General features: G+C 47.3%; 1 protein-coding gene across 1 annotated transcript in view; it reads left to right on the forward strand.

Moving 5' to 3' along the window:
- LOC122496189 overlaps positions 1-22,711 on the forward strand; it is a 34,316-nt gene extending 11,605 nt beyond the window's left edge. The window contains exons 10-18 of the mRNA XM_043602262.1: positions 418-550; positions 868-1,029; positions 3,209-3,335; positions 3,643-3,854; positions 7,675-7,835; positions 7,954-8,119; positions 14,616-14,745; positions 21,190-21,327; positions 22,682-22,711. Coding sequence (XP_043458197.1) covers positions 418-550; positions 868-1,029; positions 3,209-3,335; positions 3,643-3,854; positions 7,675-7,835; positions 7,954-8,119; positions 14,616-14,745; positions 21,190-21,229 — 1,131 coding nt within the window. The 3' untranslated portion in view covers positions 21,230-21,327; positions 22,682-22,711. The remainder of the gene's footprint in view (positions 1-417; positions 551-867; positions 1,030-3,208; positions 3,336-3,642; positions 3,855-7,674; positions 7,836-7,953; positions 8,120-14,615; positions 14,746-21,189; positions 21,328-22,681) is intronic.
- The last annotated feature ends 3,626 nt before the right edge of the window (positions 22,712-26,337 follow it).

Consider the following 26,337-nt stretch of genomic DNA (forward strand, 5'->3'; position numbering starts at 1 on the left):
CCTACCAGAAGGTTCTAGATGGCTGTGTCTACTTGCCACTGAAAGGGTGGGGAGATCACTGGTGTGACACTGGACAGCAGATTTTGGGTGATAGTAAGATGATTGTTCTGAAGAAGTTGTTCTGTTCATAGGACTTTGCAAATAGAAAAGGAGCAATTGATGACCCAGGACAGGGACAAGAGTCAGGGGTGTTTGCTGAAGATAAACAGGAGCCCTGGGCATAGGAGTCCCCCTGGGCAAGTTTCAGTAAGGAAGGAGACAAATCCTCAGGGATGTGGACAGTGGATATCTCTGAACTCAGCATCACCAGGGGCTATGCCAAAGGGCTCAGTCTGGGTTTCTGGCCATCCATCTCTGCAAACCTCGCTGCCCCTCTGGCCCTCCCCAGGTATATAATGCTGTGCTGTATGTTCTCAGGAAGTATCAAGCACTCTGGGCCCAGACCAGTTCTTCCAAGAGAATGCCAGGGTCCATCTGGTCCAATGTGGTCCCCGTGGCATCTTTGGCTTTGTCATCTCCAGAGTGGACATGCTTGACTCTTTCCTCCTTGGTAAGCAGAGGAGGAATACCAAGCCCAGGCTTTCCCAGAGCGAGTGCAAGGGGGTAAAGGATATGGCTGCATTCTTTCAGCAAGGGATGGCCCCTCAGAAACTTCTCAGCCCTGTCTTGGTGTTCAAAAGGTGAGAGTCAGGCAGGGACCACAGAAGGCCATGTAGGAAGACAGTCTTTGGGGAGGTGAGGGCTCCAGAAGTGCTGAAACTGCTCTTAAAAGGGAATCGAGACAGGACAGGGCTAGTAGGTGGGTGTGTGTACCCCCCCCCCAAACAAGCCCAGATCCTTCAGCATTCCTTCCCCAAACTCTCCCAGAACCACCTGTATCCAGCCCCTGGCTACAAAGGTATCATCGGACTACAGGCCTGGAGTACTCTGTCCCTCAGGACCCTGGCATCCATCTCCATATTCCAAACCCAGTGGTCTGCCTGGAAGAAGGGGACGTGATTCTTTTCCAGCTTCACATTCTTCCTCACAGTGAGTTCCCTAATTCAGTACCTGAGACCCTCCCTCGGGCTCTGGCTCTCTCATCCCTCCTCTGCCTGGCTGTTCTGTGACATCACATATAGACCACAACTTTGAAGTAGCAAGTAACAAGCCTGTGCTGTCCCCCTGCTCTCAACATGATTGGTCACTTACTGTGGGCCTCCCTTCACTTGTTGGAGCAGATGCTCTAGCTCCAACGTTCTGTAACTGCTCCCTGCAGCCCATGGGTGTCAGATTTTGTGCTTTGGGTGGAGGCAGGGACTCACCAAAGTGACCTCTGCTCTCAGCCAGCCCTCCCGCATGTCTGCTCTGTGCCACACAGTCATCCCTTCAGGGCCTGAAGCCCCCAGAGGCAGACTTCTCAACCCCTCCTGGTAGCCCCCTCCATCTTGAGACACCTTGGTTTACAATGATTGTCATCCTTGTAATGAGCAGAAGCCTGCCTCCCTGTGACTCCCGCCCCTGGGAACCTTACAGAACAAGACTTTTTCCTCCATGAGACAGCCTTCCCTTAGAGAAGAAGTCTCATCCCTCCAGGTTCAGCATCCACCTTGCATGCATTGTGCACAGTCCGGGCCCTCAGTAGACCTTAATTCCCTCCCTTTCTCCTGCCTGGCACTTCCCCCGGGTGCTTCTGTGGAGTGGATGGGCATTCCCTGCACACCCAGCCCACCTGCTCACATGCAGATGGCAGATGTCACAGTGCTGCCCCACTCACATGTCCCAGGACACCAGCTGGCTTGGCAGAAACAGGCACAGGTCTGCAGCTCTAAAGACTTGAGAGAAGATGAGCACCTGGGTGGCTCAATCGGTTAAGCGTCCAACTTCAGCTCAGGTCACAGATCTCACGGTCCCTGAGTTCGAGTCCCGTGTCGGGCTCTGGGCTGATGGCTCAGAGCCTGGAGCCTGTTTCCGATTCTGTGTCTCCCTCTCTCTCTGCCCCTCCCCCATTCATGCTCTGTCTCTCTCTGTCTCAAAAATAAATAAACCTTAAAAAAAAAATTAAAAAAAAAGACATGAGAGAAGCAAGAGAGCAGCCAGCTCCAGGCCAGTGTGGGTTGGGCTTTTTTCCCCCTCCAACAGATATATTTTTTAAGGAATAGATTTTGAGGAGAAAAACATGGAGCAGAGAGGTATGGAATAGAAAATAAATGCAAAAGCAGCCTGATTTGCTAATTGTTTTAGAACCACAATAAATTAGTACAGAGAATGCACTGTACAAACAGCACAATAAAGGTTCAAAGATTAAGGTGCTCCCTCAGGCAAAGCTGAAGATATCAGTATCTGGTATTGGAATTTATGCTGCAGTCTTTGTTCTTAGATGGATCGCTGGGTATGTGGCACAAGCCACACTTTTAGCCTGATTTAAACAGGAGGATGGCCACTTGGCCCAAGAAGTAGATGAAGTGTTTTGTTTCATGTGTCACATAACTACCGAAGCTCCTCCCCACAAAGCAGTGCCAAGGCGAAACAAAAAGGGAAACAAATCCCAGAAGGTGAACTCCAAACATTCGTGCCCCAGTTTCCAGGCCAGGTCTCCCATAAAGCCCCCAGGACCTGGGGCAACCTGCATCCTCTCTCAGCCTTGCTATTTACATCTGTGAAGTAAATGCAGTTGTGTTCCCCCTTCTCCATGTGCTGGGGGAGGTGAGTTCAGAGCGCCATCTTTCAGGGGGGCTAGGGGTGCTTGGGAAGAAGTGATACCTGTCATAGGAAAAGACCCCCTGTGCAGAGGGAATTGCCTGGCCGGGCCCACCTGTATTTCTGCCAGGCACCCCATCCACCCCCTTAGCTGCTTATTCTCCCAGCCACCCCACAGCATGTACTGAGTGCCTGCTGCAGGCACACTGCCTGTCAGGGGTACAAAGCTGAACAGGTCCCACCTCTGAGAGTACCGGGCATCTGGCTGTGCTCACCCACAAAGGGCATCAGGGACTGGGGGCCTCTGCAATGGGCTGGTGTGCTCACTTTGCAGGCTGCCTTGGCACCAAGAGTGTTAAATGTGTTATCATATACATGAAAGGATGAAACATGTGATTTCATTGAAAACATGTCTTCTCAGTTTCCTCACGGTCTTGAGGACAGACTCTGAGCTGCCTAGATGGGGGCTGCCCAGAGCTGGCACTGAGGAGCCCCCTAGAACCCAGCACCACCTGGCTTCTTTCCCCAGATCGCTCAGCCAGTCACTACCCTGTGTACCAGATGCAGCATTTGTTCAACAGCAACCCCAACTGGGACTTTGGGGCCTTCAGGAGACTCAGCCACCTCGTGCGAGAGACTCACCTCAACTTTTCAAGGTAATCTCTGCTGAGCTGCCTGGGAACTTGGAGGAACCATGCTTCCTCACATGTAGGTCGCAGCTAGGGAGGCACTAGGAAGACACAGAGGAGGATGTGAGGCTGTCAACCATGTGGGAGGTGAGGCCAGAAAAGACCAAGGACAGGTGAGGCCTCCTGAATGCATGGAGGGCAACGATTTGGGAGTCATGGGCAGCTTTCCTAGACCACATTATTCCTGTGCATGGGGAGGAGCTCACACACTTGGTCTGGTATAAGCAGCCCAGCAAAGCTAACTTTCCCTATATTCTGGCCCTTCATTCCCCAGGTTTGCCCACCAGTTCCTAGATCCAGGCACATATGTGTTTCAAGACAACAGACTGCCTGAGAGCATCATCGTGGTGCTGGTGAAGAAGAAAGGAGTGGCCTGCAATTCCGGCCTATCCCCTGTGCAGCCCTCCTCCCCATATCAGCTTGCCAGGCATGGGGTCCTCAGGCACAGGCTGCTAAACATGGGCCCAGACTGGACAGTGATCACAGGTACTGACCCCAGGCCAGAGTAGCCATGACCTGGAGGGGGCATGGGAGAAACCTTGCACAGCAGGACCCTTCAGTGCATGTCCAGCCCTACCTGTAACTCTAGGCATGGCCCCAAAGACTTCAGATGGGCACTAGGATAACCTTGTCCCTGAACTAGGACTTCATTTGCCAGGTAGAGAATATTTAATTTCCTTCTTGGGGTCCTTCCCTTTCTTCCTACCTCCCAAGCCCCTCAGTTTTGGGACCTGTTCTTGTGAACAGGGTCTCGTGGTCAACAGCGCCCCTGAGTGGAGTCATAGGCTCACCAAGATGTTCATTCTAACCTCTTCTGTGTGTGTTTCCAACCATTTTCTTTCCTTCCTGTCTTCATGAGTCAGCAATCTCACTGAGCTTTCCAGGCTGAGCCTCAGACGGTGGGTCTGTCATGGCCCCTTGCCCAGATGGGGAGGAAGAAAGCAGCCCTGCAGCAGCTGAGGCATAAAGCCTGCAGAGGCTCTGAGTGGTCATCATGTGGCCTCTGCCTCTCTGTCCTAACCTTGCAGGAGTGCTGCTGGCTGTTGGCTTGGCAACTGTGCTGCTGACAGGCCTCGGCCTTGTGTTGAGGCCCTCCCTGGCTCAGGCCTGCCCTGTAAGGGCTTGGAGGCCCCAGTGGAGGGGCCTTGGGGAGTCTCATGTGCCTGCTGAGTATGTGCCCCTCAGGGACAAGTGAGTTCCCTTCCACCCTTCACTCCTTTCCCAGCCTAGGGGCCACAGCATGTGTGGCCACTCCCCACCCTGGCCCTGCCCACATTCATGATCTCGGTGCTGGCTCTGGAGACTCAGGAAAGAACATCCTCTTTTTTTTTTTTTAATGTTTATTTATTTTTGAGAGTGAGACAGAGACAGAGCATGAGCAGGGGAGGAGCAGAGAGAAAGGGAAACACAGAATCTGAAGCAGGTTCCAGGCTCTGAGCTGTCAGCACAGAGCCCAAGGCAGGGCTCGAAAGCACAAGCCATGAGATCATAACCTGAGCCAAAGTTGGATGCTTAACCAACTGAACCACACAGGTTCCCCAAGAACACGTTCTTAAGCTGACCTGTGATATTCATCATTGGCACTCCTGGTCCATGTGAGCCCTGTGCCACCTGAGTATGGGTTCTTCTTTCCAGCCTTCTGTCCTATGAAGAACTCAGTCCGTGGGGCTCTAGGGAAGGAGCTGATTCCAAGGAGAAAGTCATTACCTGGAGTACAGGTACCACACCTATACACAGCAACTCCCCTTCTCTTCTTCACCTGCCCTCCACCCTCACCTGCACCCCAGGTACACTCTGGGGAACATCTCACATTTCTATAGCACTGACAGCTTAGAAGACACATCATGCTTTCCATCTGATCCTCACAATGGCACCAAGAAGTGGATGTTTTCAGGTGTTGTACAATCCCTATTTAATGACAAATAGATTGAGACTCAAGGGAATCCCCCGAGATCCCCAAGTGACAAGGGCTAGAGAGTAGGTGCTTCTGGGCTTGAATCAAGGGCTCTCTAATCTTTGCTGTGCTGGTCAAGAGTTCTTGGGGACCCAAGGGCAATTCTCCAATCTCACGGCCAGCTTGCTCTAGTTCACCACAGGGGCAAAAATGAAGTTTGTTCTACAGAATCCCTTTACAGGATCACTCATCTGCCCCTGTCAGTTCCTCTTCTCGCCTGAAGAACAGGATATTGCCTTGGTTCTCAGGAGGACCTAGAGGGGCCACACTTTCTTCCCAACCTCACTTGGCCCCCAGTACCTACTGTGAGGAGGAAGTGTGTGCAGAGGGGCATGGAGAGGAGGCTCTGCCAACACCCTTCACCTGCTTGGGAATAACAACTGGACTGCCTCACTTCAGACATCAAAGGGACAAAGGGAAAGCCCTGTAAGCTCTCCTTGATGTGGGTTCACACAGCTTAGAGTCTACCTCCATTTGTCCCTAACTACAGTGTTGCAGAGACCCCAGGAAGTACATTAAATGCACAAGGACCTGGAGGAGGCAGTGAAGTGAGTGGTTATAAAACACAGTCATGGGACCAGACCAGCACTGGAGTCTTGCTAGCTTTGAACCTGAACACAGGTCCACACCACACACCCCTCCTCACACCACACGTCCACACATCCACAAGCATCCACACATATACACATTGCACACACACACACACACACACACATACACACACACTGTCCAAGGCAGGCCTAGCTCTGTGCAGTCCTGACTATGACTCTGCCTAGGGCTCAGAGGCTGGTTATCTCTTTCCTAGTGATAGATCTGGACAGTGAGGACAGTACCTCCCTGATGCAGGCAGAGGGAACTGACTGAGTGCAGGACAAATCTACCCTCCCCACCTCGGATCACCCATCAGGGGTGATCAGCAGGGTGGGCTGTGAAAAGTGTGTATAATGTGGACACAGGGAAGGGTACACAGAGTCAGGGATAAAAACCAGGATTTTAACCCTCAAAGGACGTCTCAATTCAGGCTCAGGGCTGAGGGTGGGGGGCTCATTGCTGAGATCTCCCACAGGAGGAGGTGTTGGCACAAGGCTTTTTTGGTAAGAGGACTGGCCTCTAGGGGAGGGTGAAGTGCCCCTACATAGTGGGGGGTGTGATGGGTGCACAGAGAGAAGAAGCTTGATGGTGTAAGAGGTCTGGAAAGCTGCCTTCCCACTGCCTTCCAACCTGAGTGGCTGGTAACTCAAGGGACAGACCTACCCAGGCTGCAGAGAGGAAAGGAAGGCAAAGTTGGCCATGTAGAGACCAGGCTTACATTTGTTGCCCAGAACAAGAACTCCCACATCACTCTGCCAGCATGAATGGGGCTACGTTTCTCCCCTCACGCACCCACCAGGCCTGGGAAAGAGCAGTGTATGGCCTGGCAGTGGATACTCACTCAGCTTCACATTCCACTCCTGCAGGCCACTCTCTGAGCAAGCCCCAGGCCAGCATGGCCACCTCCGTTCCTTCTTCCTTCTTCCTTCTTCCTTCAAAACCCAACTCCATGGGGGAAAGACTGTCAGAAAGGGGCCTGCTTCACTCACATGTGCCTTAGCAGAGCAGAGTGGGCTTGAGGGAGAAGGAGGTCAAGGGGCTTAAGACCCTTGGCAAGGGGACATTCCTGCAGGGTGTGAGAGAACTACGATGGGGCCCAGCAACCTCAGTGGAGCTGTCTGGTTTACTCCCTTGGGCTCAGCTCGGGTCACACTCCAGCCAGAAGCCTACACCACACTCCACACCTCAGCTAGATGAGTACTTAGTGACCCTCTGCTGTCTGCCGGGTACTGTGGGACACCTGGGGCTAAACAGGAGTCCACAGAGCAGTGGGGACAGGTGGGGCAAGAGCTGTCAAAGGGGAGCACAAGGTTGTTAAGGAGACATGGGACAGTGAGATGAGTTCAAGTGGAGGGAAGGGACAAAGTTTACTTAGCCAGATGTGGCCTGGGCGACCCAGCAAACAGCCTCCTCAAGGAGCTGCTGGCTTGTCAAGGCCAGTGAGACCCACCGTCAACAAAACAGGGAGGCAGTGCCCACCACCCAACTCTGGTGTGATGCCAAGCCAGACGGACAGAGGCTGCAGGACCCCCTCTCTGTCACACTCACACTGAAGTTCTCTGCACAGCCACTGCCATCTCCTGCATGGGAAGGTCTCCTGCCTCCTTGCTTGCCTTTCCTCCCACAGCTAACCCGCCCCCGTGCAGGCTTCCTCTGTTCTCACTTGTCGGTGCTGGAAGGAAGGAGGGAAGCTGTACAGCCTCTGGACGCTCCCACCTCCGGCTCCATCACACAGCCTCACTCTAAGCCTCCTTCCTGCAGGAGAACCACTCCCCTTGAAGACCCTGGAGGACTTCAGTGTCCGCACTCTCTATGACAAGCTCGAGGACCAGAGCCTACATGTGGCCGCCCAGCTGAGCAAGCACAGGAGCGAGGCACTGGCCTTCTATAGGGGTGCCAGCCAGCAGCTCCAGGGGCTCAAGGTCTGCCACAACTCCCCAACAGCCAAGCTACCCTCATCCCTACCACCCCAGAGAACAGGGGCCCCACTCACCCACTTCTGGAAATTGCTAAAGACTGACACAGCCCTGGTTCTTCCAGGACTTTCTCCAACACCTCAGCACAACTGAGTGGCAAGCTCTGGACAAGGGTGGAGACCCAGAGATGGAGGCCACAGCTGCCACCAGGACAGACACTGAGCAGAGTGTGGAATCATGGGGCCACCACACTGCAAGTCTACCTAGGGAGCCCTGGCAGCATCCTCTAGGTGAGAGGCAGGTGCCCAGGGATGGGACAATGATGGCAGATGGAAAGTCATAATATTAACTCTGTATAGCACCTAAGTGTGCATTTCACATTTGTCATCTCACTTGATGTTCAGCACCCCTGTGCCATAACTGGACAGCATCTTCTGACCACAGAAGATGGTCCTGGGCCCAGGGAGCAGTGTGATTTGCCAGAGGAGAAGGAGACATATAACACATGGCAGAGTGATGTCTGCCCAGCTTTCCTGTCGGCCACATCCACCACTGTGTTTTAGGGCTGGCTTTGTGTAGGATATCAGGGTAACAAGGGCCCTAAGGCTTTTGAGAGTCTCCCTAGTTTATACCTTTAGTTCTATTTTTCTAAAGGGCATAAGTAACACATACTCCCCACAAAAGTTCCATCAGTACAAAAAAGTAAGCAATGGGAAGCTAAAGTCCACTTGAGCCCAAATCTCAGCAGCCTCACAGGTCTGTGGGTGAGTATTCACTCTGAAATACTCCTGCCACTCACAAGAGTCTAAACTCTTGTAAAGCCTTCTTCCTTTAGGACCTGGGTGTTGAGCTTCACTGCAAAGAAGCATGTGTTCAGTTCCCACCCAGACTCTGAGTCCCCAGACAGGGCTTGTGACAGGACAGGAACGGGGTGTGGAGGGACATCCATGGGCCTCACTACCTGCTCTTAGAACCACACTCAGAAATCTGAGAGCCCAAAACTGAGCATCATCCCGGGTGGGTCTAGCAGATGGCAGCTCTGGGCGTGTGGTCTCTAAGCTACCCCTGAATGGCCCTGATGTCTCTATGTTTGGGCTACTGACTAAAACACAGCTCTGGCTGCCACAGTGGGTGACCCTGGCTCCATGTTAGAAGTGGTCAGTGCTGTTGCCCCCTTTGCTCCTGGCTCCTCTCCCTCCCTGTGAGTGCCCAGTGGATGCCAGTCTAGGTAAGAAGGGGGCTACCAGGCTGCTTTCTGCAAGGCTATATCACTTGTTTATTTTTTCCATGATGGCAGCCCTAGAATAAGAGGGCCATCTGCCCTCAATGGCCCTAGGGGAGAGGAGTTGGGGAGCAGGTCAAACAGACACTGGCACCCCTCCCTGGTGTGCTTGCTGCATGTGTGGTCTATGAGACCCTGGGGATGGAGAATGTTATTAAGAGCTTTCCTTGACCTTCTCTGAAACCATTCCCTCTTCTTAAACTTCTGGGCTGGGATATCTGGCCAACTGATCATGAGAAGGAGAAAGACAAAATCTGAAATTTGCCTGGGACTAAGCTGTAAAAACTCCATGTCCCAAAGATCCTCTCCACAGGCACTGACAGGAGCTGAATGCAGGAGTTAGCTATTGCTAACTGGAGGCAAAGGCTTCCATTATTTCTTGATAAGGAACACTTTTTTCTAAAAAATTATGTGATGAAAGTTTAGCAAATTAAAAAGAAGAAAGCAATTAAATAACATTTTTGCAAAACTACCCTGTAGCCCATCAGGCTCCCTGTGGGTGGCTATTTCAGCAAGTCAGAGTGAAGTTCTTGGAGACTGCTGGCTGTGAGCCCCAACACAGCATGGGGCTTGGCAGTGGGGGTCCTGAGTGCCCAGGGGATGCACAAGCAAAACACAGTACTTAGAAGTGTTCAAGCAGTCAGAAGTAACAGAGTAGATATGGTGATAAAAGATAGGTATACCTTTGAACATTTCTGAATATAAAATCAACACATGGTACATCTTAAGCTTACACAGTGTTATGTTAATGATATCTCAATAAAGCTAGAAAACCAAAAAAAAGAAAAAAAGATGTATAAGAAGGGAAGAGATTATGTATAAAAATTTAACTACTCACACATAAAAAACCACAATGTGTCTTTCAAGGTTCAATCTGCATATAGTTAGCACATTGGAGAGATTGCCTGAAGGAAGGAGAGAGATGCAGGCAGGCTCTGGGATGAAAGGTGGAAGGAATAAAAAGGCAAGAGGCTCCCATCAAAGGCTTCAGAACTGAGAAAAATCAAGGAAGTGTGAGGTGGGGAGTCTGTGGTCAGACAAGATGATTGTGTCTCAGGCTACTCTCTGTGTTCTCCTTCCCCAGGCCGCACCCCCAGTGTCACACCCCTGGGCTTTCAGCTGGAACTTGACAGAGTGATTGTGGCACTGGCATCAGCACTTTCTCATGCACACGGGCAACCAGCTGGGGCCAACAGAAAGGTGAAAGCTCCCCAGGGCACTAGAGTGCACCTGAGTATTCAGACAGCTTCAGTGTCACCCTGACCTCGTGGAGACTCATTTGGCACACACGCGTGCACACAAACACACACACACGTGCACATTCACACACACACAAAACACCATTCACATACACAAACATGCATGCACACATCACACATGCGCACATTCATACTTACACACTCGCGCACACACACACATGCGCAGACACCACACGCACATATGTGCTTAGGCCTCACACTCTTCAGGTGGCTCTGCACTCTGCTAGAAAAGCAGAGTGTGCTGCCTGTGCTCCTAGGTTAACCCCTGTCTTCAGCTATTTATCTCCACCAAGATGTGTGTCAGAGACGATCTCCCCAGTCCCTTGTTGATCTGGCCTCTTACACAGAGCTCAAAAGGGAAGCACGATTCATGCATCCTACACTGAGAGCAGCATGTCAAATGGAAGAAAGACTCAAAGGGCCTCTGTTCAGGAGTCTCTGGCTGGCACACCCCAGTGCAATAGGGCAGAATCCATCACAGCAACATGTGTTCCCAAGGCACCTGTAGGGATGTAGAAAAGAGAGACCATGATACATATCAGGTCTTATCTGCTACTGAGCAGACACTTGGGGCCCCCAAGAGCACTAGGCAGTCAGTGGCCTGGCCACACCAAGAAACAGAATCCCAAGTTCAGATCAGTGCAGGTGTCCATATTGGTTCAGCAATGATGCCCTTGTCCATTACTGTTCTTTACTGAGCCCAGAACTGAAGGAAAGCTACAGGATTATCTGTTCTTCCAAGGCCTCTGTTCAGGTTGGTGAACAGCCTCTTCGCACCTACCAACAAAACCCTCAACTGGCAAGTAACATGTCCCTGCAGCCACAGCCTCCACCACCGGATGAGGAGAACCAAAGTACAAGGTGGGGACAGCCATCAGCACCAAAGCTTACACACAGCAGCTATATTCTTTGGGTGTGGCCTTTAGCATCTAGTACTGAGAATCTTATCTTCCATAACCAACACCTCATTTAAAGCTTAACCCACTCAAATCCAGCTGAAGGCTTCAGGATGCTCTGCCCATAGTAATTTCCCCTATTGTCCCAGCTACTTTGGTTTACCAAGAGGACACTGATTTAACTCATCAGAACTCATGTCATTTACTGGGTTTGTTCCCACCCATGGGGATGAGGTCACATTCACTCTGGCTGACCCTAGACTTTATAACCCCACCCCACCTCCTTCCAATGCTCCTTCTTCTGATATATCATCTCTTCTGGGGTGTAGCCATGTGGGCTTGTGTTCTTCCTCCAAGTTGACCAAGAGGCTAAGATGGATTTATTTGCTTGTGTAGACTTGATTTCTCTCCGTGCATTTAGATTTATGCTCTGTTCCTCCCTTCATCCCCTTTTAATTATCATAAGTGGTAGTAGTCATATTGAATGCTTTGTATATCCTGGTGCTAAGGTAAGCACTTTATCTGCTAAGTTAATCCTCGCAATAACCCTGTGAAGTAGATACTATTGCTAGCTCCATTTTACCTTTATTTTTTTAGGTTTATTTTGACAGAGAGAGAGAGAGAAAGGAGAGAGAGAGAGGTGGGGGAGGGGCAGAGAGAGAAGGAGAGAGGATCCCAAGCATGTTCCACACTGCCAGTGCAGAACCCAATACCAGGCTCAAACTCACCAACTATGAAATCAGGACCTGAGCCAAAATCAAGAGTCAGTCACTTAATCCAGGCACCCCTAGCTCCATTTTAAAGATGAGAGAACCAGGTTTCAGAAAGGCCAAGCTTTATGATAGAGGTGGGATATCAGTGCAAGGGATCTGAGTCTCAGAGCCCACCCTGCACTAACCTCCCCGTTAATTCTTCCACCAAAGCTACGACAGTCTTTCCTCCCAGAAACTTCTCTTCCATTGATTTCCTTATTTAGGTTGCCTAGAAAACTTACATAAATGAAGTCTCTTGCAGGCAAGGGGAGAGGAATCTTGACTCTCCTGCTAAAGTCATGGGGCCTGGGTTCCTAGAGGATCAGGGACTCCAGAAAGAAGGATCACACAAAGACAAGTTAGTGTAGGGACCAAGGGCTGCCCCTGGCCCAAGATAGGCCACTCTGGCATGAAAATCATTTTGAGTTAGAAGCAATCAAAATCCAGCAGACTCAGGAAAAACTCTTTTTCTCCCCCTTTACTGCCTAAAAGAATTTAGGTAGAGGACCTGCTCCAGGAAAATAGCTGTCACCATAGATAACTACATGTAATATGTACATGTAGTACATAGTATTGTAATATGAATGAGGTATGGTGGACAGGGAGGAACCTAGCAAGGCCTGTTTGATCAAAACCTTCTATGTCTCATTGTTTCTGTGGGCCCAGCAACCATCTGTTTACCAAACATTTATTCTCATTCTCCCCGTGAATTGCTTTCTTTCCCTTTGAAGTCCCAGACCCCTACCCCTTCTCCTTAGTTTAGAATGACACATACACCTCATTTTCCCTGTGTTTGGAATCTCATGTCTGTGTGGATTCCCTGTACATGTGAAACTAAATTTGATTTTCTCCTGTTACTCTGTCTCATGTCAATTTGATTTAGTCCAGCTAGAATGACCTTGAAGGGCAGAGGAAATTCTTCCTCCCCAACATTTATAATCCAGGACCTAGCTAGACTGGGCTCTTCCCTGAAAGTAGTGCCTATTTATTTATTTATTTATTTAAGTAGTCTTCACATCCAGGGCAGAGCCCAAAATGGAGCCTGAACTCACAACCCTGAGATTAAGACCTGAGCTGAGATCAAGAGTTGGATGCTTAACTGACTGAGCCACCCAGGCTTTCCAGCCAGTGTCATGACCTACAACCTGAGGATAATTTCACTCAACAGATATTTATTGCTGTCTTTGATACAGAGCTGAAGGAGTCAGGAAGAACAAGTGATAGTAATAAAAGGCTATAGAGATTTAAAGACATCTTCAAGGATCAGGAAAGGTTTTTGTGATGGTAGTATTCTTTGAAATAGGCTTTAAAATAAGGGTAAGGTCCTAACTTGCAGAGGCATTGAGGAAGGGTGTTCCTGGAGGAGAACAGTGTTGACAAAAACACGGTGGAGAGAAAGCTCAGATATGGCTCATGAACTGCAACCAGTCCCAGAGGCCTAAATGCTCACTGAAGATAGTCCACCCCTCTCATATCAAGGGACAGAAACTGAAATTGAAAATTGAGTTTCCCAAAGGGAGTCTGAAGAGTATAGGAGTGTACTGACCAGGATCCCAACAGGAAACAAGCACCTTCTAGATGGAAAATTTGAGAGAAATGTAATAAAGGAGGATATATAAAGGTGTGGGCAGATACATGTTACCACAAAGGTTAACACAGTTCCCTAGAGCAAGCAGAACTGGGCCAACATCTCCCTGTCCCAGGCTTGAAGGGTGAGGGCACAAAGCAGTTACTGAGCCACAGATGGAACACCAGTTAGGGAGGCTCTAACAGACACAGCTCTCACAGGGCACAACCAGCCTGATATAGGGAAAGAAAAAAATTCCTTTCTTCTACCCATCTTAGGTTCTTGGCTAGGGCCCAGTAAATTAGACTAACAAAAGATGAGCATTAACATGCACATGGCACATAGACATGAAAGCACTCAGTGAAGAGTAAAGGAAGGAAGGGTGTTGAGACCTTGGGCTTCTTAATAAAATAACAGCATCTTAATAAAATAACAGTAAATTTTTAGAGAGGCTACAAGACAAAATAAATGGTCTTTGAGTTTCTTGGGTGTCAAATTGTCAGAAGGTAAATATATGGAAGAACCAGTGGTGGATAAGGGCTAGTTTTAGCAAGGTTTTTGTGTAAATTCCTGTGGTGCCAATTCCAGGCTGATAAACATCTAGAGTTACCTTGGTGATTAACTCCTGCCCTTCCTAGAGAGGGAGGGAGGAGGGCATCTTTAAAATGTATGTCCTGCTTTTAGTAAAATAGGGTAAGGGCAGAGATCTTTCCTTATATCTGTTTCTTCTCAATTGCCTTCAGCTCAAAATAATCAATATGCCAAGTTGGCATATTTCTGGGTGACATATTCTGTACCTGTCACTGAGAAGTCACTCACCTGCTGAGGCAGGGACAGCTATGTGGGTGCAGCTTCAGGGAATCTATGCATCTGTCAGTTTCTCTGTCACATGAATAATCTCATTCTTCTCTAATCCCAGACTCCTCAGGGAGGAGTTAAGAGTGGCCAATGTCTTCTTTTTTCTGGTTGGGAAGATGTACTATTGGGCAGCAGAGGCCTAAAGGGGGTGTCTCTCATTCCCTTTTCCCAGCTCTCAGCAGGACCTGGGACCTGGACAGCTTCCCCAGTGTGCTGCCAAAGGAGGAGGCACCGAGAGCCCAGGCTCTAGGTTGTGGATCATCGGGGCTGGACACAGGCATGGAGCCTTTCCTGAGATGCAGGTAGGATCCTGGCTCTGTGACCAAGGTCCTCTTCACCTCGGGGAGTGCTATGGGCCACCATCTCCTCCAACCTCTCATTGTCACCTCCAAGGATTCTGAGCTGTCCAATTGTCCCATCTTCCAACACTGCTTGTTACCTACACACTGTATATGATTCTGGGGCCCAGAAATCAAATACAGGGGTGGAGAAAATATGAGTAGAAGTGATACTTTGTGGAAAAATAAATTAGGATTAAAGAATACTGGCCAAGAAAATCACTCATTAAGTGTTCACTGATTGTCCATGTAGGGGAGGAAAACATTTTTCTCTGTCTTTCAAGACTCTTCTAGCTGGACTAAAAATTAAATTGACATGAGACAGATTAACAGGAAAAAATCAAATTTGATTTTGTATGTATGGGGAATCCACACAGACCTCAGATTCTAAAGTCAGTCAGACAAAATGAGGTATGTCCTGAACTAAGAAGAAAGTAAGAAATTCAATTCACAGGAAGATGAAAAAGAGTAAATGTTCAGTCAATAAATGTTTACTGGCCCATCCAGAAACAATAGGACATAGAGAGGACTTTGATTAAACAGGCCTTGCGCCATTCCTCCTTGTCTACCACACCTGGCTCATATTACAATGTAGTTTTCTATGGTGACATCACTCTTCCTGGAGCAGGTCCTCTATCTAAATTATTTTAGGTGGTTGTGGAAGAAGGTCAAGTCCTTTGAGCCTTGACTATTTTAAACTTGGCATAATCTGCATGCCAACATGGCCTGTCTTGGCAGGGGAGGGGTGCTGTCCCAGGCCCCTGCATCTATATATTCACAAGGGCAAGAGGTAGGATCCTGTGAAGGTTTAAAAGAATCTTCAAAACAATGGTAAAAGATCCCAAATGAAAGTAATAATAGTTATGATCACATAATAATATAAAACAGGAGTCTAGGTAAAAATTTACCATCAACAGATACTTTTGCTCTATGAGGAAAAAATGTGTAAATGACCCTAAGAGAAAGGAAATACAGACATATAAAATTATATGAAAAATGTTCAAAGAATCAGAGAAATAGTAGTTAAACTAGATGCCCTTTTTTATCTACCTAAAACATTTAACTAAAGTATTAATTATTTGTGAGAATGAAGGAGATAGTCACTCCCACATCCATCTGGTTGAGGATAAAAAGTTAAAACCTTCCTGGAAAACAATCCATCAATTTGTGTCAAAAGTCTCTAAAATATTCATTCCATTTGACTCAATATCTCCAATCCTAAGAATCTCTCTAAGGGGAAAAATTTTTAGATACAGGCAAATATGAGGAAACAAGGACATTGAAATTTTTTATATCAGGGTTATAGAGCTCTGGTAGAGCTCTGTTGTAAAATATTAATGTCTTTATAAAAAAATAAGGTTATAGAGAATTTTCAATGTTATTAAGGTAAAAGATGAAGATAGAGAATTGCACATGTAACATGATTTCATATGTGGGTATATATGTTGTTAAAAAGACACATGGGAAACAGAGAGCCATAAAAGCAGGAGTAAAACTATCTTGGGGGAAGAGAGAGAGAGAGAGAGAAACTGAAATGTGAAGGCCTGAAATGTAAGAATGATTACTATCAGTCAGCTCTTGCTGCAGGACCAACAACACAAATTCCCAGCAGTGGATGTCTGGGGGCTCAGCTGATCTGGTCTGGGCCCACCCCTCAGTTCTGGGTCTTGACAAGGTGTCTGCATTTCACCTGAGTTCCAGCTCCAGACTGGGCTCGCTTGAGACTCTGGGAGCAACTGTGCATCCAAAGTCTCTCCTCCTCCTCCCAGAGCCAGCAGGCTAGTCTGGACATGTCCTTCTTAAGGTGTTGGCAGAATCACAAAAGGCCTCTTGAGTCCCAGGCTCAAAACTAGCATCAGGTGACTTCTGCCTATCTTAATGGCCAAAGGAAGTCAGATGGTGGAGCTCAGCTTCAAGCTGTGAGAAAAAAGCCCACCCACTGTGGGAGAGCACTGCAGAAGAGCATGGCAATGGGCCCAGGCCCAAAGGGTGCGAAGAAGTAGAGCCTTTGATGCAGTCCACCTCAGTGGGTTATCATGATATTAATGTACTTGTTTATATTATTTAAATTCGTTTAATGTTTGTTTATTTCTGAGAGAGAGAGAGACAGAACACAAGTTGGGGAGGGGCACAGAGAGAGGGGGAGACACAGAGTCCAAAGCAGGCTCCCGGCTTCAAGCTGTCAGCACAGAGCCCTACACAGGGCATGAACCCATGAACCATGAGATCATGACCTGAGCCGAAGTTGGACTCTGAACAGAATGAGCCACCCAGGTGCCCCTGTTTATATATTTAAATGTTATATTTACTAATATTCTACACTGAACTAGGGATACCTTTTACAATGAGAAAAACAGAAGTTGGGAGATTTTTTTGTTCTGGCATATTTTTGTCTTTTATTTCCTTTTTTACTATTTAAATTCAAGTTAGTTAACATATAGTGCATTAATATTAGTTTTAGGAGAACTCAATGATCCATCACTTACATATAACACCCAGTGCTTGTCCCAAAAAATGCCCTCCTTAATGCCCATCACTCATTTAGCCCAACCCCCTACAAAACTCCCTTCCAGCAACCCTTGGTTTGTTCTCTGTATTTAAGAGTCTCTTTTGGTTTGCTTCCCTCTCTGCTTTTACCTTATTTTTCCTTCCCCTCCCCTATGTTCATCTGTTGTGTTTTGTAATTCCACATTTGAGTGAAATCATATATTTGTCTTTCTCTGGCGGACTTATTTCACTTGGCATAATATACTCTAGTTCCATCCACATTGTTGTAAATGGCAAGATTTCATTCTTTTTGACTGCTGAGTGATATTCCATTGTATAGATATAGATATAGATGATATAGATAGATAGATAGATATAGATATAGATAGATATGCTACATCTTCTTTATCCATTCATCAGTAAATGGACATTCAAGATCTTTCCATAATTTGGCTATTGTTGATAGTGCTACTATAAACACTGGGGTACATGTGCCCCTTCGAATCTGTATTTTGCATCCTTTGGGCAAATACCTACTAGTGCAATTGCTGGGTTATAGGGTAGGTCTATTTTTAACTTTTTGAGGAAACTCCATACTGTTTTCCAGAGTGGCTTCACCAGTTTTTATTCCTACCAATGGTACAAAAGTATTCCCCTTTTTCCACATCCTTGCCAACATCAGTTGTTTCCTGAATTGTTGATTTTAACCATTCTGGCAGGTGTGAGGTGGTATCTCAGTGTGGTTTTGATTTGTATTTCCCTGATGATGAGTTATGTTGAGCATCTTTTCATGTGTCTGTTTGCCATCTGGATGTCCTCTTTGGAAAAGTGTCTATTCATGTCTTCTGCCCATTTCTTCACTGAATTATTTGTTTTTGGGGTGTTGAGTTTAATAAATTCTTATAGATTTTGGATACTAACCCTTTATCCAATATGTCATTTGCAAATATATTTTTCATTTCTTTTTAATCAAAAGATACTAGGGCTGATCTGGTAGTAATGGGAATGGAAGTGGGAAAGAAGCCTATGAAACATAGTGTTTTGTACATAGAGTATTCTCAGAAACTCCAGTTTCTGCTCAGTCACTTAAAACAAGTGACACCGGTATAGAGGCATAGCAAATACTATAGATTTCACTGGAACTCTTTCCTCATACAACCCAGGGTGGGGACAGACTGGGAAATTCTTTCTACTGAAGGACATTTTTTTCCTTTCCTTATTCATAAAGTGAAATAGCAGATATTGTGACAGTCCATGACACAATGGAACTATATGACATGGGAAACCATTGGTATCCAAAATGGATAGTAATGATTTTACCCTTCATCCCCATGCACTAAGCCATGATTAATTTTCTCTCTGCCAAATACACAAGGAGTCACATCAGTGCCCAAGAGGGGCAGACAGAAAGCGTGTTATTTGTTGCAGTCTTCCTGTGAGACAGGCCTGTGCTGGTCACTTTCACACACCAATGTGAACCTCACAGCAGCCTTCTGAGACAGACCTACTGATTCTTCAGCTGTGGAAACTGAACCTCAGAGAGGAAGGTAACTTTGTTCAAGAGAGTTTCAAATCCCATTCTGTCCACATCAGAAACTTGTGCTTTTTCTTCTGTATCATCCTGCCTGACCTGATTCAGAAACATAAATGAGGCAAGGGAAGGAGATCCCCATCTTTTTCAACCAGGATTTACAGGAGACAGGCTGAGTGTGAGGGAGCTGGGGATCCACAGACATAACAAACCCAAACCTCTGCTCAAGGAACTGACAGTTCAGGAAGGCATTTTGGTGTCCAATAAGATGGCAAAATGAACACACAATACAGACACTTGCAAAGATGTATAGGCAAAAAGCACCATCTATTAATGGATTTTGCTAGGCAACATTTGAAATTTCTACCTCTGTATTTCTTCATTTCTCCTTTATGTTTGCTATTTTCCTCTCATTTACGTATCCCAATCTGACTTCCAGGTGATTTCCTCACAAGTTTCTACAAACTCACTACAACTGGGTCTACATGTAAGCTATCAATCACATTGTCATTCTCTTCATATGTTTTCATTTCTAGATTTACTTTTCTCTAAAATGTTCCTGTGCTTGCTTTATGGATTCTATTCTTTATTTTGTCTTCCTTCACATGCTTATATGACAGTCATGCTCAGATCTCACTGTTATGTCCAGTTTCTTGGGGGTATTTTTATCAGGTCAGCTGTTTCTTGTGCCATTGGATTACCTACCTTTTCACCGACAAGTCATCTTCAGGGGAATTTTCCTCTGTGCAGGCCTCCCTGTGGGGCAACTGTGATTATCTCCACTTACATACTATGGGGTTTGTTTCTTCCAGTTCTCTTGGGAGGTTAGCTTCCTAATCTCTCTCTCTCTCTCACTCTCGCTCTCACTCTCGCTCTCTTTCTCTCTCATCTGGCATCCTAATAGTGTGCTTAGCCTTATGGTTCCAATTTCTTCACATCAAACCTGTTCCAACCTCAACCTTGAGCAACAAGCCTGCTCAGCAATGGGCCATGTGCTCAGGTAAGATGCAGGTTTTTAATTTAAATTCAGAGAATAGAGAGCCACTTCCTGAGTCCAGACTTTACTCAGGCAACCGGGGACCAGTTCCCACCATAAATTGCCTCATGATCTCAACACCTCCCCAAAGTAGTAGTTAACACCTTAGTATTTAAGGAAAAATACCCACATGCTACATGCAGGAAGGTAAAAGGGGAAGATAACAGGCTGACCAAGTCAGATCTCTTTTTGTTTTTATTATTTTGTTTTTTTAAGTTTATTAATTTATTTATTTGGGGGATGGGGAGGGAGAGCATGAGCAGGGGAGGGGCAGAGACAGAGGGAGAGAGAGAATCCCAAGAAGGCTCTGTGCTGTCAGCACAGAGCCCAATGTGGGCCTTGATCCCACGAATCATGAGATTATGACAGACCTGAAATCAAGAGTCTGATGCTTACTGACTGAACCACCCAGGCACCCTAAAGTCAATTCTCCTTTTGAAGACATTTTCCACAATTCATTCTTTCAACAATTTTCTTTAACATCTCATTGGCCAAAATGTGGTCATATGGTAATCTCAATCTACAGGAGAGGCTGAAATAAACTGTTTTTCAGCAGGGCTGACACTTCCAACAAATTGAATTCTATTAATAAGAAAGTCTCTGCCATCATAGCTGAGACTAGCATACAGGGCCCATTGTGTACTACTGTCTCTAGCTCCCACATTACCTCCATTTCTCCAGCATCATCTCCTTCCACTTTTCCAAACAAATTCCATGCTACCACCAAACTTAACTTTTACTACTTCCCGTAGCAACCTTCCCACAGCAACCCACAGGTAATACTCATCACTCATAATTCTTTTTTTTAGGTCCACCATTCTTGATAGACTGTAAACCCCATGGAAGTTCACTAACGGAATTATAGGACTAATCATTGGCTTGACACATACTGAATGATCAATAAAGTTTTCTTTACTTATGAGTGGATGGTCAGATGGACGGACTGACTGATGGATGAATGTTCCCTGTTCTCTCTATCTCTGTTTTCATACATGCTATTCCCTTTGCCTAGCATGCCCTTCTTCCATTGTCTACCCAGCTAATTCCTGTTAATTGATAACATTTAGCTGAAATGTGCCCTCTTTAGCAAAGTTCTCCCTGGTCATACCTACCTGGATTAGGCATCCTGCTTTTTGCTCCTGTGCCCCCCACCCCACCATAGCCTTTATTATACTGGATTGTACACCTGAGTTTACTTGCCTTTACCTTTGAGCTCTTTGAGAGCAGATCTGACTTCAACTCTGTATGTCTGGTGCTAATCCCATTGCCTGTCATGGAACAGGAGCTCAATTGATTTGCAATGAAATTAGAATAAAAGTGAAAGTAATGAAGACCATGTGTCTCTTGTTTCTAGAGGAAGATATGGCAGGTGGAAAACACTTTGGATGAGCTGAATGAGGAGTTCTTCCAGCTCACTGCTCAAGCCCTAGAACTTCAGAAGGAAAAGGACAAACCAAGTCAACTTCCCCCAAGTGAAGGCAACACATTTGTGGTAAGCCCAGCAGACTACCACCTCAGCTCCTGAGATGTCCACAGATAGCTGGGTCTCACGTGTGGGGCCCACAGAGTCACAGGACCCCATAGAAAGGGTTGGGACCAGAAAGTCCACCAACCAAAGTTCGGTTTTGCCTGTTTGGTTTGGCACATACTTCTAGAGACAGGGAGGACCTCTCAATCAGCTTGGGCTTGCAGGTCTCTAAGTAAATTGATGGCTCGGAAAGACTGAGGAAGAGTATGAAAAGGGAGAAATAAAAATAGCTGTTTAGATGTAGCTAACTAGTAGTACATGGTTCTGGAACAAGGACTTTTCCATGATATTCATCTGTCATCTAGATTGCTCCCCCATCCTAATTTGAGTCTCTGGAGGTATCAACATAGGAAAGGTTGGAGGGGACAAAGACAAGAGACAAAAGGGGATAATTGAGTTGTATCTGCACCGAGCTCAATACAACTCTATTCACCAAAGCAGACAGCCAGTTTGTGGGCCTTAGTTTGCTACTTGGAGATTTTTAATACTGTATTAAAATATCATTTCATTTGACCTGAGTTTTTTGGCATACTCTTAACTTTTGCACCAAGCCAATGCCTCCTTCATCCCTGCCTTGCTGAATTGTTAAACACAGGCAATGCTGTGGGTGGTGGAGAAGCAGGCAGAGATACCTCCTCTCACCAGGTTTCCCAGAGTGGGCATCTGTGCCAGAATACCTGTGTCTCTGGGGAATCCCCTCTTCACAACCAGAAAGGTCTCTGGGAGTGAGGGCCCAGGAGGGCCTTCTCTGAGATTTTCCAAAAAAAAAGAAGTCACACTAACCTGTGGGGTCTCTAAGCAGCCACCCTCTACTTCAGATGGAAAGCTGTGACATCAGTTCCACTGTGGAAGGACCATGCATAGGGACCTATCACTGACTGCATTAAGGGGCTCAAATGATTTGGTGAGGATAAAGTAACATGGTAACTTCAAGCTTGAAAAGACATTATATAAATATCTCTAGTATTAAGGAAGGAAAAAACAGGATGAGCTGAGAGGCTATAAAATACAACAATATTTAATTATTCAATAATTATTCCAAATTATTAACCATGATGATTGTGTAATGATATAATTAGTTGTTGTGCCTTAATGTAGCAACATAAACCCAGGGAACACTATGTCTTTGTTAGTTAATTGTGAAGTCAGTCCCTGGAGGTAAGTTGTTGGCATCTTCCCAAGTATTTGGATGGGTGCTAATGCCTAGAGACTGTCAGAGGGACGAGAGTCATGCCAAGATCATGTGGTGGATACAGGAAAGAGTGAACTTAGAACTCTCAGGGGCCACATTTCCTTTTCCTGTTTGTGTCCTTTTCAGGAGGTTCCCAGCATCTTCCCTTATGTGTGGCAAGAAGACAGACCCTACCCACCAGAGGTAGGTGACCCAGATGGAGAGAATCTGGGGACCTGGGCCCTGAATAGAGAGGAGGCCCTGATGCTGGGAGTGAGAAGAGCCCACCTGGCTCAGAGGATTGAAGACCTGGAGTGGGAGCTGTCCCTGCTCCTCCAGGTGGCAGATGGCAGTGTGTATACAGGAGGGAGCAGGCCCAGCCTGGGGAGATGCTGAGTCACACAGGATGCTGCAGTGGCCATCTGTAGGAGTGCCTTCTCCACGGAGAACACAACTGGGTTAATCCATTCACTCCTGGTAGGAAGGAGTGGGTGTCTCAGGGACCAACGGGGCCTGGAACATGTGCTCAGTTTTATGACATGCTTCTTTTGGGCAACACCCAAATTTCTTTCAGAGCCTGGACCTTGGCTTGTGCTGATTTCTGTCTGCTATCCTTTGGAGTGAGGGAAAATAAAGTCATACAAGTCAAGAAAATTGACATGTGTTCCCATCACTGAGTCTGTCCTCATTCTCTTTTCAGGGCACTGGCCACTGGGTGCTGTGGTCCAGGCTGAATGCCCCCAACAGCTTCACTGGGGCACCTGGCTTCAAGGGTGAGAAGCACTTGGGGTGGGGACCATGAGACCCTACGTGCAGCCACAGCACAGACCTTCCACACTGATCCTCCATCACTGCCAACTACTCATGGGGATCCCCAGTGGGCCACATTCCCTGCCTGGTTCTGGTGACCTCCTGGAGCACGTAGAGACAGGCAAGGATGTGCTGGCCATCCCCAGCCTCCTGTGCCACATGGAGGGCCTCAGGTCCAGAGAGAACTGTGCTTCCCCAGGACAGCCTATGCTTTCTGCCCTCTGTGCCTTTGTACAAGCAGCTCTCTTTCCAGAAGGTCCCTCCTACTTCCATCTGCTCACTCTAGGTGAAGCTCTCTGCACCCTCCAAGACCTGCCCCAGAGGTCTCTGGCTCAATGCAGCTCTTCCCAAACCCCCTTCCCAATCTTTCTCTCCTTTGAATCCTCATGTTGTCTTGTCTCTACCATTTGTCATATTCCCACTTGAGTCATTTGTGCCATGATTTATCCTCCCTCCTAGATTTTAAGTTCCTTAAAGGCAAAGTATGTCACACACACACACGTACACGTACAAACACCACTCACACACTGCTTTGCACGTACTGGGTACCAGGTGAGCCAGGAATGCTTCATGAGTGTAACTGACTATACAGACAAAGCCACTGACCCTGAAGTCACATGGTCATGTCAGGGCCACACGAGCATAAGGGAAACTGAACACCACTAGGACAGAGGGAGGGACTCAGAGGCAAAGAAGTGGAAGTCCAGGACTGGAGCCCCTGGGATAGGTTCAAGGAGGGGCTAGGACTTGAACCAAGAGTTCAGTGGTGTTAAACATGGATGGTGGGTAAGGGACCTGGAAAAGGGAGAGCATTTCTGCCTGGTTAGGTGGCTGGTAAAGAGAGACATGAGAGAGAAGAACATGCAAGGTATTGACCAAATGGAATCAGGACAGAATCCATTTAGGAAGAGGAAATCACAGGGGGAAGTAGAAGTGGAAAGAATGTCCTAAGCCCCAGGAATTCCTGACTCCTGGGGCTCCCCTCCCTATCCTCAGCTAGTGCTCTTTGGCCCATAGCCATGCTGTGGCTGAGGCTGCCAGGCCAGACCGTAGAACTGTGTCTAGCCATTTCTGACAGCCAGTGTTGCGTTGAGTTCCTTAGCCCTCACAGCAGCTATGTGGAGACATACCTGGACTCCAATATCTTGTCAACTTGATCAAATGTGTTCAGGGTCTGCCTCTCCATGGACCTGTGTTCCAGGCAGGGAACCCATGTGTCCCAAGCAGATGTTCACACAGGACCTGGAGAAGCAGACCTTCCTCTACTGTTCACTGGGTCTGTCAAGGTGGCCATGCACTATTGTGCCTCAAACTCTTCAGGAGGGAGCTTTTTCAGGTGACTATCCCCTCACCAAGAGCTGCCATTGTCATAAAGGATGTAAGTCTCCAAGTTTATTTTGTCTGTGAGATCCTACTGTTCAGAGCTCCAGGCCACCGGGGAGAGACAAGCTGCCCCAAGAGCCGAAGTCCCCTATTAAGTCCTCACTAGAGCATGGGATGAGAGGAGGTGCTTTGCTGACTGCCAGCTGGTTTCTGCTTTTCTGGCTGGTTCCAAAATATTCATCCCATTCTCTACAGAGGTGAGTGACTGCTGTCCCTTTTAGTAGCAGTAAGTCCCTGGGCTAGAAGGAAGGTCACTCCCCACTTCAGATTAAAAAAGTAAAAACATCAATGATACTGTATTTCCACTGCCTCCTGGGCCTCCAGGCAGCTATCCATGTATTCAAACTGCTTCCCAATGTGGCCTCTGGGATTGATATTGCTGACCCCGAGGCATCTAAAAATCCCTTTTCTGCCACCATCAAACACCAAAACACAGCCCAAATGTATGTCTGTCTGACAGTATTCATTGATGGATACATGGTTCAGGGTGGACCAAGGCTCAAAACTGAGATGTGAGCCATGTGTCTATGGGAGGGTTCCTGCCCATGGGTCTGTATGATCAGCCTGGAAAAAGTCAACATGAGGGTTCATTCACTGGAGTGGGAAGCCTATCTACCCAGATCTGAGCCCAGAGCCACCTCTTGTGGATGCCAAATCAACCATCTGAATAGCCAAACATTTAGTTACCCTTTATTCACAGAAGGGGATCCAGCTGGAGAGAGACTGGGTCCAGGCTTTCATAGTGCTGCCAGGAGAGAAGCACAACCCTTGAGGAAGTCAGCATGAGGTGGGTTCAGTGCATCTCAAACTGCACATGCAGGAAAATTGCCAGGAATCTTGTTAAAAAGCAGCTTCTGATTCTAGGGGGCAGAGTGTCTACATTTCTAACAAGCTCCAGGAGAAACACCTGGTCCGTGGACCTCATTTTGAGTCCAAGGTCATAGGCCCTGGTAAGGAAAGTTGATACTATTTTAAGGTCATTAACCAGGAGAGTAATATGATCTGGGGGCACACAGCGTTAGGAGGGACAAGTTCCTAAATTCTGTTTGTTCCTGAGTTTGAGCTGCTACTAGACACACAAATCCACTATAAGCTGTACATATGAGCCTGGAGCTCGGGTTACATGGGGAGCTGCATACAGGAGAGCCTCCAAAGGACACCAATGTCCTGGAGTCCACACAGCACTCAGCAGCCTGCACAGTGCTCAGCCCTTGGCAGCCGCACCCAAAGTAGTCGTCCCCACGTCCCTTCAAAAGTACTTTCTAAATGCCAACGCCTGGGTGAAGAGCTTTAAATACATAATCTCATTTCATCTTCACAGGAATCATATTGCTTAGGTGACACCACTTCCGTTCTACAGATGAGGAAATTGGGGGCAGAGAAACAGTGACCTATACAAACTACTAAGTGGCAGTGTTCATATTCAGACTCTGGTCTATCTGACAACAAAACCCATGTTCTAACCACCAGGTTACAGTGCTGCCTAACCATGGGGTCACCAGTGAAGGTTCCGAAATCTACAGGCGGTTAGGAATGAACAACCAAGCACATACCCACAGAGTCCAAAATGAAGGACATCTTTGACTTGCCTGGGCCAGTGACATCTAATG

The sequence above is a fragment of the Prionailurus bengalensis genome, chromosome A1, assembly GCF_016509475.1.
Source record: "Prionailurus bengalensis isolate Pbe53 chromosome A1, Fcat_Pben_1.1_paternal_pri, whole genome shotgun sequence".
NCBI lineage: Eukaryota > Metazoa > Chordata > Mammalia > Carnivora > Felidae > Prionailurus > Prionailurus bengalensis.